The sequence below is a fragment of the Gekko japonicus genome, unplaced genomic scaffold (genome assembly GCF_001447785.1).
Source record: "Gekko japonicus isolate JY-2015 unplaced genomic scaffold, Gekko_japonicus_V1.1 scaffold2078, whole genome shotgun sequence".
Taxonomy (NCBI): domain Eukaryota; kingdom Metazoa; phylum Chordata; class Lepidosauria; order Squamata; family Gekkonidae; genus Gekko; species Gekko japonicus.
This window is the reverse complement of record NW_015176038.1, coordinates 40,082-54,623: the sequence shown is the minus strand read 5'-3', so window position 1 is coordinate 54,623 and position 14,542 is coordinate 40,082. Positions and strand designations below refer to the sequence as shown.

General features: G+C 41.2%; 1 protein-coding gene across 2 annotated transcripts in view; it reads right to left on the bottom strand.

Annotated features, from left to right (window-relative positions):
- Positions 1-14,542, bottom strand: part of ATF2 (activating transcription factor 2) — a 56,190-nt gene that overhangs the window by 16,585 nt on the left and 25,063 nt on the right. For both annotated transcript variants that reach the window (XM_015426642.1, XM_015426641.1), the window contains 2 exons: positions 6,795-6,944; positions 2,109-2,315 (listed from right to left, as the gene is read on the bottom strand). In XM_015426642.1, the coding sequence (XP_015282128.1) occupies positions 2,109-2,315; positions 6,795-6,944 (357 nt within the window). The remainder of the gene's footprint in view (positions 1-2,108; positions 2,316-6,794; positions 6,945-14,542) is intronic.

The following is a 14,542-nucleotide window of genomic DNA, read 5'->3' as shown; positions in this document are numbered from 1 at the left end:
AGTATAATCTCATTTTTACACCAACTTACTTTGAAATAAAACCAATTGGACCCATTTTCATAATTTGGAAACTGACCTTTTTGCCCCCCCCCCCGGTCCCACAAGGACCCCCACCTTTCTCCACAATGAGGATGACCCAAAACAGCTTACATCCTCCTCTCCTCCATTTTATCCTCACTACCCTGTGAAGTAGGTTAGGTTGAGAATATGGACATCCATGAGCTTCCATGGCAGAACGGGGATTTGAAACTGGGTTTTCCAGATTCTAGTCTGATATTCTAAACTCTGTCCCACACTGGCTGTCATGGGGTGGCTGCTGTTGAACAGCAGCAAGCAGCTGGGCCTGGGCAAGTTGTGCAAGTTGTCTGGTATCGTTACTTGGTGGCTGTTGCTAGGCCTTGCCCTGTTGAATCCTTCCCTCAAACACCAAAACAGCCCTGAAAATGGCCCTGCCCCCTCCCCCGCCTTTTAATGACCGAAACCAAGCCTGAAAGGCCACTGAAAAGCTACAGGAGCTGCTTATATTATTTGTGTTTTTTTAAAGCCCCCAATGTATTTTTTTAAATATTCCAGATTTTTCTGCAAACCTGGGGCTATTCTCAGATTTCGAGAAAGGTCTCTCTTGCCTGTTCCTGGCTCCAGATTTAAGTATCCATAGATGGTATCATGCTGAGAATTAGATAAATTAATAACATGCTGTATTGATATGGTCTTGATTGTATTCCCTGACCTGCTTATTGTGTTGACCTGACAAAGCAAGAACAAAAACAACTGGGCTCGGGAAGTGTTTTGGAGACACACTTACTAACTCTGATACTGAAAGTAAGCAACCTATTCCTGCCCACTATGCTGGTCATCTCTGTTGGCTTGTCAAGCGAAGAATGACTGTGGAAATGCATGATTCATGTTTTCACATGAAGTAGAGCTTAATTATTTCTTTGACATTCAGCTTTCTTTACAAGTCGTTTTGTTCTTCACAGCTACTGATTTTGCTGCTGGCAGACTGTAAAAAAAGTCTTTCCTTTATATCTGTTACTATCTCTCAGCAATCAGAACGTTTCCCCCCCATGTAATCCCACATTAAATAGAGAAAGCTGGGAAATGGTGACTGTCTTTTAGTGAAACACAGAATAACAAATTAGGTCACATTCCAGTGTACGAAGCACCTAAATGTTAAGAACTAACCAATGCCAAAACAGGCATCAGGTTGCTCTGGAGAGGCAATGTGTCTGGAGAGGCAACATCACCTCATGAGGAGAGGGGGTTTGGGATGAACACTCTTCCTAACACTTCAAAGTAGACGTTTTACTTACTTTTGAAAGATCTGCAGCCCACCATTTAAATTATAAATGGTTTCTCAAGTTGTTTATAAATATTAAGCCACACAATAACAAATGCAAGCAGGTAAAATAAACCATTCTTAACAAGAGCTTCTCACATAACTGATTTTCAGAATCAGGACAGAGGAACACAAAAAGGGGAACTAGAAAACTCAATTCTGTCACTCCCTGCCTGTGATGTGATGCATTTGCTGTGTGGACAAACAGAAGCCTTCTATTTCCTGGTCAATATAGCACCTTTCATAAGCATTACACTCAACTTTGACAACAGCAACAAAAAACACAGCTGAAAGAAAAAGAAAATGAATTCTAATACTGGCTCAAAGGCAAAAAAGCAGAATATTGTTATGGAGAAGCACTGATGACAAAACCTCCACATTCAGAGGTAGAAAACCTCTGAATACCAGTGCCAGGAGGCAACATCAGGAGAAGGCCTTGGCCTCTGTACCTGTTTTTGGCCGAGACTACCTGTCTCACTATGTGAGACAGGATACTGGACTCTTCTTATGTCAGTGTTATCCAGGCCTTTTGGCTTACAGTTCACCACCATCGGACCCTCATAACGAATTGATTTCAGAAGACAGAAATAGTAATCTCTATACAGTTGTGTCCAAGTAAGTGTAACACGCTGGATAACTGGTATGATCAGTTTTAATAAATTTTCTGTAGATGTTATGGCTCCAGAATGGTCAAACAGTAAGTCAGGCTGTTTTTTTGTTCTAAACTAGAAGCAAACAAAGGGTGGGGAGGAGGGGTGGGCGAAAATACCTGTAATTGACCATTTAATGAACTCAGATCTTCCGCTTTCTTTTCCAAAGACTGTACCCAGACTTTCCTTTTTTGCCTACATCTTGAAGCAGCTGCTCTGTTCCGTTCTAGAAATTTTCGCCTCTTTTCGTCAGGATCTTCGTTTGCTGCTCTCCTTCGGCGACCACCTGTATTTGGAGTCTGAGGCGCAGGCTGAGCTGGAGAAGCCTGTGGGAACCAAGGAAACTTGCAATTCAAAAGGGAATCCAGATACAAACGTGAATATGTCCCTACAGCCTGGGTGCTCTTGAATCCGTTTCCCATGTTCTATTAAATTGTTCAGTATACGTCCGAGAAAAAAATCTGAACCCCCTTCTCTGTACATGGTGTGGCCTCCCCGACACTGTCAAGGTTCAGCAATTACTTTCCGGACACAGCTTTCTCAGAACCTCTAATGTCGCCTGTTTTCTCCAGTCTGCAATTCGATTCAGGGAAGGTATTAACTGATCTATTTCATTTTGGTTGGCCTTACGATCGCGTTGTCACCTTGATTTTTTTTTTGATTTTTTTAATGTACTTTTATCTTTGGTATGCCTATAATGGTTGTCTGTCTATACACATAAACACGGGGGGGGGGATATGGGGTCTGTTTTTTAATCTGGTTTTAACTGGAATTTTTAAAAACTATTATTGAACCATCAGGAAAGGAAGGATATACATTTTTAAATAAAAAATAAACATACAGCTGGCTCAGAATATACTGGGTAACACATGGAATCTTTAGATTTTTTTAAAATTAAAAACAGAAGAAGAGTATGTACATCTGACACGGTGTACAAAGTGGGTGTACCTAACATAACTTGGCAGTGTGATGGGAAATCACAATGATCTAATGGCCTGTTTTGATAATTAAAGTAGCATGGGTCAAAGTCACCATGGCATAGATCACAGGAGATTAATACACATTGTTTTAACCTCCTCATCTTAAAAAAAAAAAATCCATGCAAGTAAGTCCCAACATAAAGCAGTAAAAGAATTGTGCAGGCATCACTTTCCTTAAAAACCTCTCAGAAAACTTGGAACAGGTTTCCGTTAGGGAAGCCGTAGGCATAGGATTCCCTGATTAGGGAAGGATTTTAACCAGATAGCCAAGGAGATCATCCTTTCCAACAATAAACTCATGATGATAAAGTTGCTTGGAAAAACTTGGGTGTATGAATTTTGACATTCTATACAGCAAAACATCTAGCCTAACGCAAAATAAAAATATGCCTACCAGGTCTCCACACATGGAGACTGTACAGCAATTAAATAAAGGTTTTCTTGAAATCCAGTACTATATTAAAGGAATGCTCTCCCCCTGGAGGCTCAACTGAAACCTACGTTCCTTTTCTTTAGGTGCCAGGCCAAACATTTCTCTCTACCCAGTTTTTTAATGAAAGGGTTCCATCTTTGTTAAGTTGTTTTAGCTAGCCTTTGGTCCGTTTTATTCATATAATTTTAGACTCTTGTACTTTGTGTGCTTTTATTGGCACTTTTAAAACTTCTGTATTGCTACGTACAAATTTATCATATGTTATATTTCTTGATATGTTATACTTCCCCTTAATAAACATTTTAAAAATGGGAAAAAACCCTTCTGTATTGCTGATATGCTTTTTAATTAATTGATTTTGTCTTGCTGATAGGCTTGTGTTCGTATGGTCTTTGCTGTCTGCTTGGTTCTATTGTTGCGAGCCACCCCCAGCACAGTTGGAAAGGTGGACCATGGATTTTCTAAATAAAGTAAATGTCAGAGGACTTGTTTTCAAAGCACACTTGTGCCCCTGCACCTTTAATTTGAAATTCATATGTGGTTACTGGAAGTCTCAAATGCACACTTTACTTTCCACACATTAGCAAAAAACTAGTGGACTTCTTCACCATCAATACAAGGGCTAGAAAAATCCTCTCACAGATGAAAATTGCCCAAACAATTGCTTGGCCAGAACTAATGCTACCTGTAAGCTGTGGAGTCTTGTGAGCAAAAATTCTTCTTTGTGAGCTCCTGGCATTAAAGTTGTGAGTGAGCCATTTGGCTACTGCATAAATTAGCTAGCTCTGGAGCCATCCTTCCTGAGTTAAGACAAAAAAAAAAAAGTAAAGTGAGCTGGAGGCTAAAAAACTGTGAGCTAGCTCACACTAACTCAGCTTAGAGGGAACACTGGCCAGAACACTATATTCCATCTGCTTATCCCACCTTTTCATGCACGTCTAAACTGGATCAGTACCACTTTGGAGATGGTGTGTTCTATTTTGATGAGTGACTCAGTGAGAACCAAGGAAACTGTTCCTTGTATTTTCTAGTGTTTTACTTCCCCGAGGTCTCTTGCCATGGTGATTCTGAAGTTCGTGTGGCCTTCATGAATGATGCCCTCCCTTCACTTTCAGCTTGTGTATTAGTTGGCTCAGAATATGAGTAAATGTGAGCAGCCAAGGTGGGCTGTAGCAACACGTGGAGCTTAGTCACACTTGAAGATTGAAAAAAAACCATTAAGGGACAAACTGACAACAATCTATAAGCCCACACATATCGCTCAGTGATGCTAGTTTCATGCGATGCTAAAATCCATGTGGCCTATAGCCCTATAGCATTTTAGGGGGGGGGGGGTTGGGAGGGGGATTAAGCAATTAATTTGGGATGCAGCTAGGGTTGCCAGCTCTGGATTGGGAAATACCAGGAGATTTTGGGGTTGGAGCCTGGGGAGGACGGGGTTTGGGAAGGGGAGGGACCTCAGCAGAGTACAATGCCATACAGTCCACCCTACAAAGCAGCCATTTCCCCCATTGGAACTGATCTCTATTAGCCAGAGATCAGTTGTAATAGCAGGAGATCTCCAGGCCCCACCTAGAGTTTGGCAACCCTAGATATGGTTGGATGGCTGAAGCAGAGTTGATTGAAACTAAATCCATTGAAGACAGAGGTCCTGTGGCTGGGTCAAGGTGATGCTGGGGCGGGACGCCAACTTCCCCCTCTCGACAGAGTGCCTCTGACACCGGGACCAACCATCAAGAGTTTAGGCGTGATCCTGGATGCCTCCCTATCAATGGAGGCATAGGTCGCCAACGTTAACTAGGCTGGCGTTTTTCCATCTACGCCAGGCTAGACAACTGGCTCCCTACCTGTCTCACCAAGATCTAGCTACAGTGACCCACACAACAGTCACCTCCAGACTAGACTACTATAAATCGCTCTATGTAGGGACTACCCTTAAGACTGACCCGGAAACTGCAGCTGGTCCAGAATGCAGTGGCATGGGTCCTTATGGGGACATATTCAACTTGTGCTCCACCATCTGCACTGGCTCCCAGTTGAATACTGGATCAAATTCAAGGATATGGTATCGACCTTCGAAGCCCTAAATGGTCTGGGACAAATGTATCATGATGGACCGCCCCTCCTGGTATGTCCCCCAAAGGGTGCTTTGCTTAGCTGATAACAACTTGCTGGTAATTCCCGGCACAAAGGCTGTCCAGCGATCTGTGATCAGGGCCAGGGCCTTTTCAGCCCTGGCCCCAATCTGGTGGAATGCTCTGTATAATGAGCCCCGGTCCTGCGGGACTTGAAACAATTTCACAGGGCCTGCAAGACAGAGCTGTTTCATCAGTCACATGGTCAAGGATGAGTGACGGCTTCCCACTTTGAACCATCTCCTGAACTGCCCTTTACTGTGCCATCTAATGAGGAATGAATATTATGACGGTTGTGACTGTTAGGATTGTTTTTTTAATCATTTTGAAGTTTTAGGATTATGTATTCATTGTGGTAACCCGCCCTGAGCCTGCTAGCACGGTAGGGCGGGCTAGAAGTCCAATTTAATAAATAATAATAATAAAAGTTGATAGAGCACAAGCTCAAACCTATCCAACAGCAGGGGACCACAGCAAAACTTTTGTCCTAGCAGAATACTGTTATGCCTTAGAATTCCCCTAATATCTAAGAGACTTCACTTTGGCCTACTTTAAAATTCTAACTTCAGCTTTTCTGGTAGGAAGATACTTCTGTATTCCCCGTGCTGAGCATGTTTGTCATTGCCAATCGAATGCAGCTGAAACAGCTAAACATGTGCTATTGCCCTTTAAAAAAATAATGACATTTCTGCATTATGCATCACCCAAATCTGATCCAATTTTCCAGGCAGATCTGACAAATTTCATATATCCCTTCTCTAACGGATTCCAACGAAGAAACTCTTAAGGTAGCTAAATTCTCTGCTTCAGCCTGTTTAACAAGGGGGCATTTGGTTAAGTCTTTTTATTAACTACTCAGGTATCATGGAAGTTAGGCTATGAGTTTTTACTCTATGTGTTTACTCTTCTCTGATGTGTTGCTGATTCTGTTGACTACACTGAGTCAGCTGATCACGGATCATAATAAAATTAATTGAATCGGGAGGAAAATCCACATCTTGGATCCACAGTTTCCATTCCCACTGGTGGCAGAGCCTTCTTCCAATGCAAGGAACCCTCCTTCAGCACGACACGTCTCTTCCGCTGCAGCAGGGCTCCTCGTGCCAAACAGATCCAAACCCATTCACAACCACAAACTATGAACAGAACTTGGACCTAACCCAGCTGCTTCTCTTCCTAACTCATCTTCAGAATTTTGCCTTAAAACTGAACCGAATGGTGCTACAGCAAAACAGAGGCAGAAGCCAGGCCTCCTACCGGTGTTTCAGTAGTAGACGTGGCAGGTTGTTGTAGCGACTGCGTTCGTGCTTCTTCAGACCGAGTTCTGACCAATCCGCTAGTCTGTCCCTTGGCAGTATCTCCGTTTGTTACCTGAGAGTGCTGCTGGGTCAAAGCAGCTTTTAATCTCTGAAAAAACAAAAGAAAAAAAAGGGGGGGGGAAAGGCCTGTGTTTATCTCCATAATGAACCACGTTATTCAATATCACAAGGTACTTACTTTACAATTCACCATTTTATACTGCTGCAGGTACTTTCCAAAAGGTCTAGTGACCTCACCCTTGGCAAAGTCAAGAAGTATTCAAAGTGTACGGGAGAGGATGGAACACAAACCTTTTGTTCTCAAAGCGTCAGTTATCCCTAGTTAGGTTCAAGACGCAGACAAGACAACACGATCAGAAAATGTGAGGGTGTCAAGCTTGCTCCACTGCAGCTGTACATGGCATTTAGCTATAGGCACAATTGCAAAGAGGGGCCCTTGAAAAATAAAGACTAGTCATCTCTTAGTACTATTATTATTATTATTTATTTATTTATTTGATTTTTATCCCGCCCTCCCGCCGAAGTGGCTCAGGGAGGCTTACAACATTAAAACCAATAAAACAATGCCTCTAAAACAATCTATAAAAGTACACTAAAATCGTAATTTACACACAGTACAACATGCCCATGGCGGCAACTATAAAGTGCTATCATGCTTAGTCCGGGTTGTTAAATGCTTGGCGGAATAGCTCCATCTTCACCGCTCTCCGGAACTGGCAATGTAACATGCCATTGAATGTAACATGCCATTGAATAGTGCCAAATTACGTTGACGAAACTTTTATGTTAAAGAGCAGGAACTTATACACCTAAAAATGCTTGTGTTTCAAATTACCAGCTCAAATGATCACAAGCATACTTAATAGGTACTGTGTCTACATAATGAAATACATCTGAGGACATAATACAAAAGCCCATGAAGGCTGCACTTCAAAAATATAGCCAAGGACACATTTCTGTTTCTGCTCCCAAACACAAGACCTCTCTCTTTTCACAAGAATATGCATTAAAATACCTTTAAATGTCTTAGTTTTTTTGATATGAGCCAAATCATAATGTTTTTTTTAAAGTTCAAGAGTGTTACAGATTCAAAACAGCATCATACTTTGGATCATACTGACTGCTGACTCATCAACCTGGAATTTATTTTAAAGGTGTAATACACAAACACACACATGCATGACACCAAAAATACATTATCTGAAAAGCATTGGAGCTATCAAGCCTGAATTTAAAAAAAACGAAAAAGAAGAAGAGATTGGATTTATATGCCACCCTTCACTCAGGAGTTTTAGAGCGGTTTACAATCTCCTTTCCCTTTCCCTCCTCACAACAGACACCCTGTGAGGTAGGTGGGGCTGAGAGAGCTCTTTCAAGAACTGTTCTTGAGAGAATGGCTCTGAGAGAACTGTGACTGACCCAGGGTCACAACAGCAGCTGCATGTGGAGGAGTGGGGAATCAAAAGCGGTTTTCCCAGATTAGAGTCCATGTTCCTAACTACTACACCAAACCACTACACTAAAAAAAACAACACACACACATATTTTATTTAATTGCCTGTCCCATTACATTTAATAAATATTATATGTTCAGACAACTCACATCCTGCCTTTCTGCTCTCCAAAGTACCCAAGGCAATGTACACAGGAATAACAATAAAAGCATTCATGTATATTGTGTAAAATTGAAACCAAATTAAAAACACAGCAACAGCAGCAGAAGTTAAATATACAGGTTCTTGCAAGAGGAAACCGCCAGCTGATTTCAAGCCACAAAAACAACAAAGGACAATGGAGTGAGAGAGATACTGAGAACCAGAAACACTAAACTCTGAAAGTGGGCTGCACCTAAAAAGCCACAGGCAGATTCATTGGGGCAGAGGGAATCTTGCAGATACTTCAGATCAAAACCAGTACCTTGAACCAGAAGCTGGTAAAACACTGGCTGTGCTTATCATGGCAGGTACGTATTAACTTCACAGCCACCAACTGGGAATTCCAGATAGGTTTTGGGGTGGTCCAATGTAGAGTAATAGTCTAGTCTGGCTGTCAACAATGCTTGCATCACAGCTGCTAGTTTCACTTCCTCTGGGAAATGGCTGCAGCTGGCTAACCAGCTAAGCCCATAAACACGTTCCTGGCCATCTCCACCATCTGCTTATCCAGAGAGTGATGATGGAACCAAGAGCATTCCAAAACAGCTAGCTTGTTGGGGTAGAGAAACCCTATCCAGCCAGAGCACTTACCTCTTGTCTGGATTAAGTTTCAGTTACTTTGCCCAATTTAGACTGTCAGTGATTCCATGTACCAGTCCAGGGTATTCACTGCTTTCCTGGAACTGGATGGGAGCCCATTTATCAGGGTACTGATGACACCTTGCTCCAAATGATCTCTACCAGTGGTGCCACATAGTTGCTAAACTGCATGAGAACCCTGTGGTGCTCTGTAGCCTAAGAGCCATGGGGCAAAATAGCCACTGGCCACCACTGAACAGAACCATCGTAAATCCACGCTGCCAAACTTGTAACGGCCAAACACTGATAAAGACACCCCAGTTGACAGTACCAAAAGAAACCTTTTTCATATGTGGTGGGACTTGTGATAAAGTTAAAAAGTATTGGTCTTGGATTCATGAATGTTACCAAAAATGTTAGTATACCTTTTATACCTGAATTGTTTTTATTGAAGAATATAAAGCCTGAGAACTGTAAAAAACAAAATTTTTACCTTATTATACATGCATTGACTACTGCAAGAATTTTATATGCTAAATATTGGAGGGAAAATGAAGTGCCTTTAAAAGAAGAAATAAACAAAATTCTTGAAACTGCAGAGATGGATAATCTAACTTTAATTTTGAGAGGACAAGATGAAGGAAGCTTTGAAAATACATGGTCAAGATTTTACAAATGGTTGGAAGACTAAAATAAATAAACAATATGGTCATATAACCGTATTAGAAGAAAATATGAAGTATATTTTTAATTATAATGCAAATATTTACACAAAATACATGGTGGTAAAAAGAGATAATATAATACAAGTAGACAATGTATGAAGTCACATATTAGGCATAACAAAGATGTAAATGGAATCCCCCAATTTGTATGTATTTATGTTTGTTTGTTTCAAAAAATCATTTTAAAAAAGAAGAAGAAGCCAGGAGAACTAGTGGGGATGTACCTGTCCCTTTCAGCTGACGGGTGTAGATCATCAGCCATGGCAACCAAGGTAGTTTCCTTCCTGTACCCTGACCAGAAGCTACAGAGCCTGCTGTTTAATTTACCAACATGGTCTTCAAGCAGCTCATGCATATTAAGACTAATAGAAATAATTACCACAAGCAAACCAAACTTCCATGAATGACAAATAGAGTGCAGAGGATAAGCCTGACTACCCTGCGTTTTACAGCACCGCCACTTACACCTGCTCACCCGGCTCTGAAAGAACATCCCTAGAACTGAAGCAATGCCAGAATAAAACTGCAAGAAATAGGTGTGTTAGTCTGTAGTGATAGCATTAAAAAGGAGTCTTGTGGCACTATGAAGACTAGCGTTTTTATTCCAGCGTGAGCTTTCATGTATGAGAGCCCACTTCACCAGACGGATGTATTGTGTCTTCAGCAGGCAAACGTTCATATAAGAGGTTATGGAGATTTTTTTTTTTTTAAACTTGGTTAAAGAGCTGTGAAGATGTAATTCTGTAAGTTTAGGAATAAACCTGAAATGTCTGAAAGGTTATTCCTAAATAATGCTGTAAGCTTTAACGTACTGTCTCACAGGTCCTAGTATCTGAAATGCAATGTTTTCACTGAAAGAAAAATAGTAATTACCACACATTGCATAAACTTAACACATCTGCTCATGTTCTGCTCTTCATCCAGGGCAACATCTGTATTACAATAACCCTAGAAAATATATTAAATCAGAAGGCAAGACATGTTCAAGCGAATCTATTATATCAAGCGAATTCGCAACGGAACGCACTGTCCAGTGCACTGTACAATGTTGATGTACTAGTTTTTCTTAACTTTTATCTCTAGTTTTTAGTTGCACATAAATTGCAATTAGCATCTATAAATAATACACCCATAACTCAATGGTTATTTGCGATATTGCTGAAACGCTGCACTCTTCAGCAGCAAAGGTGCTGAAAAACATGTCTACCCTTGAAACCAGCTCCCCACCACATCTGTCAGAATTGGTGGGAATAGATCACTCCATCATGAGTTCATAAAAACAAGAAAAAATGCTCTAGAAACAATTTATGAAAGACTCCTATCCATATTTCATATCTGCCACAAAACCTCATCAGAGTAATAACCCTCCCCCTCCTGGGTGTTATCCTACCATCTGCTGCACTATTACTTATCTTTATTTTGCAACTAATTAACAGCATAATCTTCTAAATTCAGCAAGTTAATTATCATTATTGTGGTCTTTGCAGCATCATCAGTCCTCATGAAGTCTTGTCTCTCCCTCCCCCCCCCCCCCCCCCCCCCCCCCCCCCCCCACCACCATGAAAATTAAGTAGGTTGGGAGCAGGTCTGTTCCTTTAGAGCAGGCTCATTAGGTGTTTGCTGATTAGCTCGGCATGCAGAGAGGCAGGTCAGGAGAATTCTGCTGAACATGAGGTCCCATGCCGGGCTCAACAAAGTTAATGGGAGCTCCTGAACATTTGCCAAGCTGCCCTCTGTCAACTCTCAGTGGTAACCCCCTGCAGAAGAGCTACCGGCTCCCTACTATGCTTCAGGTATTTCTCAGTCTGTCACCAAAAAATGGTATATTGAGAATTCTGGAAAAAAACACTGCTTAAAGTTTTGGATTTTTTAAAACAAAACAAGACAATTTCAATTTCAAATGCTTTTGCTTCTGATTTTATCTAGAAAACAGTTCTAACTCTTTACAGGCTGCGAATCCAACACTTCAATTCAATTCAAACAGATCAGGACACTCGTTCAAAAAATTTTTTTCACCTTCGCAATACCCCTCTTCTCATTTTATGATACTTACACACATTCCAGAAAGGAATTTCGAAAATGTTTGTTGGTAACTGGGCAATTTTATTGTTCTGCATGAAGGCACAAAAATTTGTGCGTGGGTTAAGTTTATGTGTAAAGGTGATTTTTCATGCAGAGTTCCAGAATTATATTTTTCCTTTAATAAAACACCCTACAACACAGTAGAAGCTTTATTAACCAGCATCTCTGGAAAGTGGGGGCTGCTGATTAACCACATACCCAGTTAAAGAAGGTTTTACCTGACGGATGGAGGGCAACAGTGTTAAGCGGGCAGCAGCCATGCCTGGGACCTAGCTGGGGCCCACCATCTTCTCAGCTCTGCTGCCCTTTCACTCCAGCACCCCACCCCCAAGTCACCTGCATGCCTACTGCAGCCCCAAGACTGGTGGCAGAGAGAGGGACATCAAGTGAAGTAAGTGGAGCACGAGTCGCCTTGGCACGCTAGTTAACTGAGTTGTCCAGTTAATCTGGTGCCAGTTAACAAAACTTTTACTGTGATCAAAAATATATCTACTTGCCAAGGCTAAGTAAAGGCCAAGGCCTTGTGAGGTCATCCAGTTAATGTCCACTTCAGGTTTCTTTTGACCATGATTATTATATAAAACATTTATATCATGCAGCTCAAGAAAGCAGCATACATAAGTTTTCCAGGAGGCTTCCCATCCAGGTGTGCACCAGACTTGTACCTGTATCATCACCCTTCCGACTAATATGGGACTGTGGGATAATTTAAGTGGTTAACAACATAGGGTAACATTACCACCACCCCCCCCATGTTAGATTTTAATATCTTTCAGTGTTTTGTTTTTATTATTCTTATTTTGCAAGGTGCCTCAGGCAGGTTCCCGAAGACTCTGCGTGAACATTTTTCTAAATAAATAAGAAAGCAAAAGATTATACCTGCTGGTTAATACAGGTGTCAAACAAAGGTTTAAGAGAGTTTTTTTTTTAATGAAACTATTTATACCCCGCCTTTTCCTGTGGCTTATAAATTCAAACATATAAAACTCCACATAAATACCCCCACTAAAAAAAAATGCCTACAGCCTACACACCCATTAAAAGCTCTAGTGAATGAAATGGCCTTACAGTGCCTCCTAGATGCCTCCTCAGGGGCTCTGTTCTGTAGCAAGGGTTCTATGGAAAAAGCACGGGCTCTGGTCAATGTCCAGCAGGCTACCCTAAACAGAGGAACAGCTACCAGGTGGCAGCCTGGGCACCGCAGTTGGTGTACAGGGATATATTGAAGTTGTACTATCAAAACTAACATATTAGTTCTGAGTCTCTGTTCTTACATGTACATGGGGTTGAGCTAGATTTTTCTTGGGTGCTGCTGCTGGACTCCAATTTCATTCTCACAACTCTTTGTTAATTCTTGCATTGACGTGCTAATTTGCTGCCATCCATGGATCCTCCTGGCCACCCATTCCAATTTCAGCTATGCATATGCATCTGGGCTCTGAGTGGCCTCTCCTAATGGCTTACCCCCACCCTCTTTTTCCCTGTAACTAGCTTTTGAGATTTTATTCCAGTTTTGTCTGAAGTAGTACGTTTTGCACACGAAAAGTTACACTTCGAATAAAACTTTGTTGGTCTCAAAGGTGCCACTTGACTCAAATTTTGTTCTAACAAACATGCTGACATTTAAATATTAATTTCTTCCTAATTTTTCATCTACACTACTTCATAATAACACCTGCAACATAGTGCTGGGCACATTTACCTCAGAAGGCAATGTGCTTCACTGGACCGCTGACATAAACAACTGGTATTAGTGTGATTCCAACCTTCAGTTGAATACCTGCTTTCTACAAACAGCAAACAGAATAAAAATTCAGCATTCAGTTTGTTTTACAGACGCAATGCCCTACAGATATTCATGTAAGAGTCTATGAAATCAACCCCAAGGCAGCTGTGACAACATATTCTATCCTACCCACACCTTCCCTCTGCTGGTGGAAGAAGTATAATAAAGCTCTGGCATAAGAGTGTGTGGGGAAAATTTTGTTCCCATATCGCTGAAGCTTCCTCAATGTTCTTCTGTCTAACAGGCTCCCTTGATTCAAAGTATCGACCAGAGGGCGGTGGGAGGTGGGTTAAGGAGCTGCTCAGGAAAAGATCTGCCCCCACAAGAGCCTCTTCACACAGTTCATTGGATGCATTACCATGTAAATGTTTACACATATAATGCCATTCAAAGAGACACAAGGCAGAGAAAGCCATAAAATCCAGTGATTTTTCAGTTCTCTCAGGTGAGCTGGACTATTAAAATCTGGTAACACTTGGAAATACCACTAGAGAATGCAGAGCGGATTCCAAACCGAAAGGAACACTCCAGGAGCTGCTGGCAGTTAGAAGGTACGTAATGGGCAGAAGGACATTCTTTATATGAAATGCAGTCATGGATGGAAATTTGGCATATAAGATAAATTACCCTTCCTTACTTCTAGAAGGTGAAAGAACACAAAATGAAATTTTAATCATGATATACGCAGACATCTTATCTATCTGTTTAATTTAGCAGTTCTTTTTCACTAAACCCTAAGTCCCAAGACAATAATTGCCTACTTGTAAATAAAAATGCAAGTTTTATGCATGTAACATCGGAAATGGAAGCAGATGATTAACTTATTAGTAAAGGAGATATATATATATATATATATATA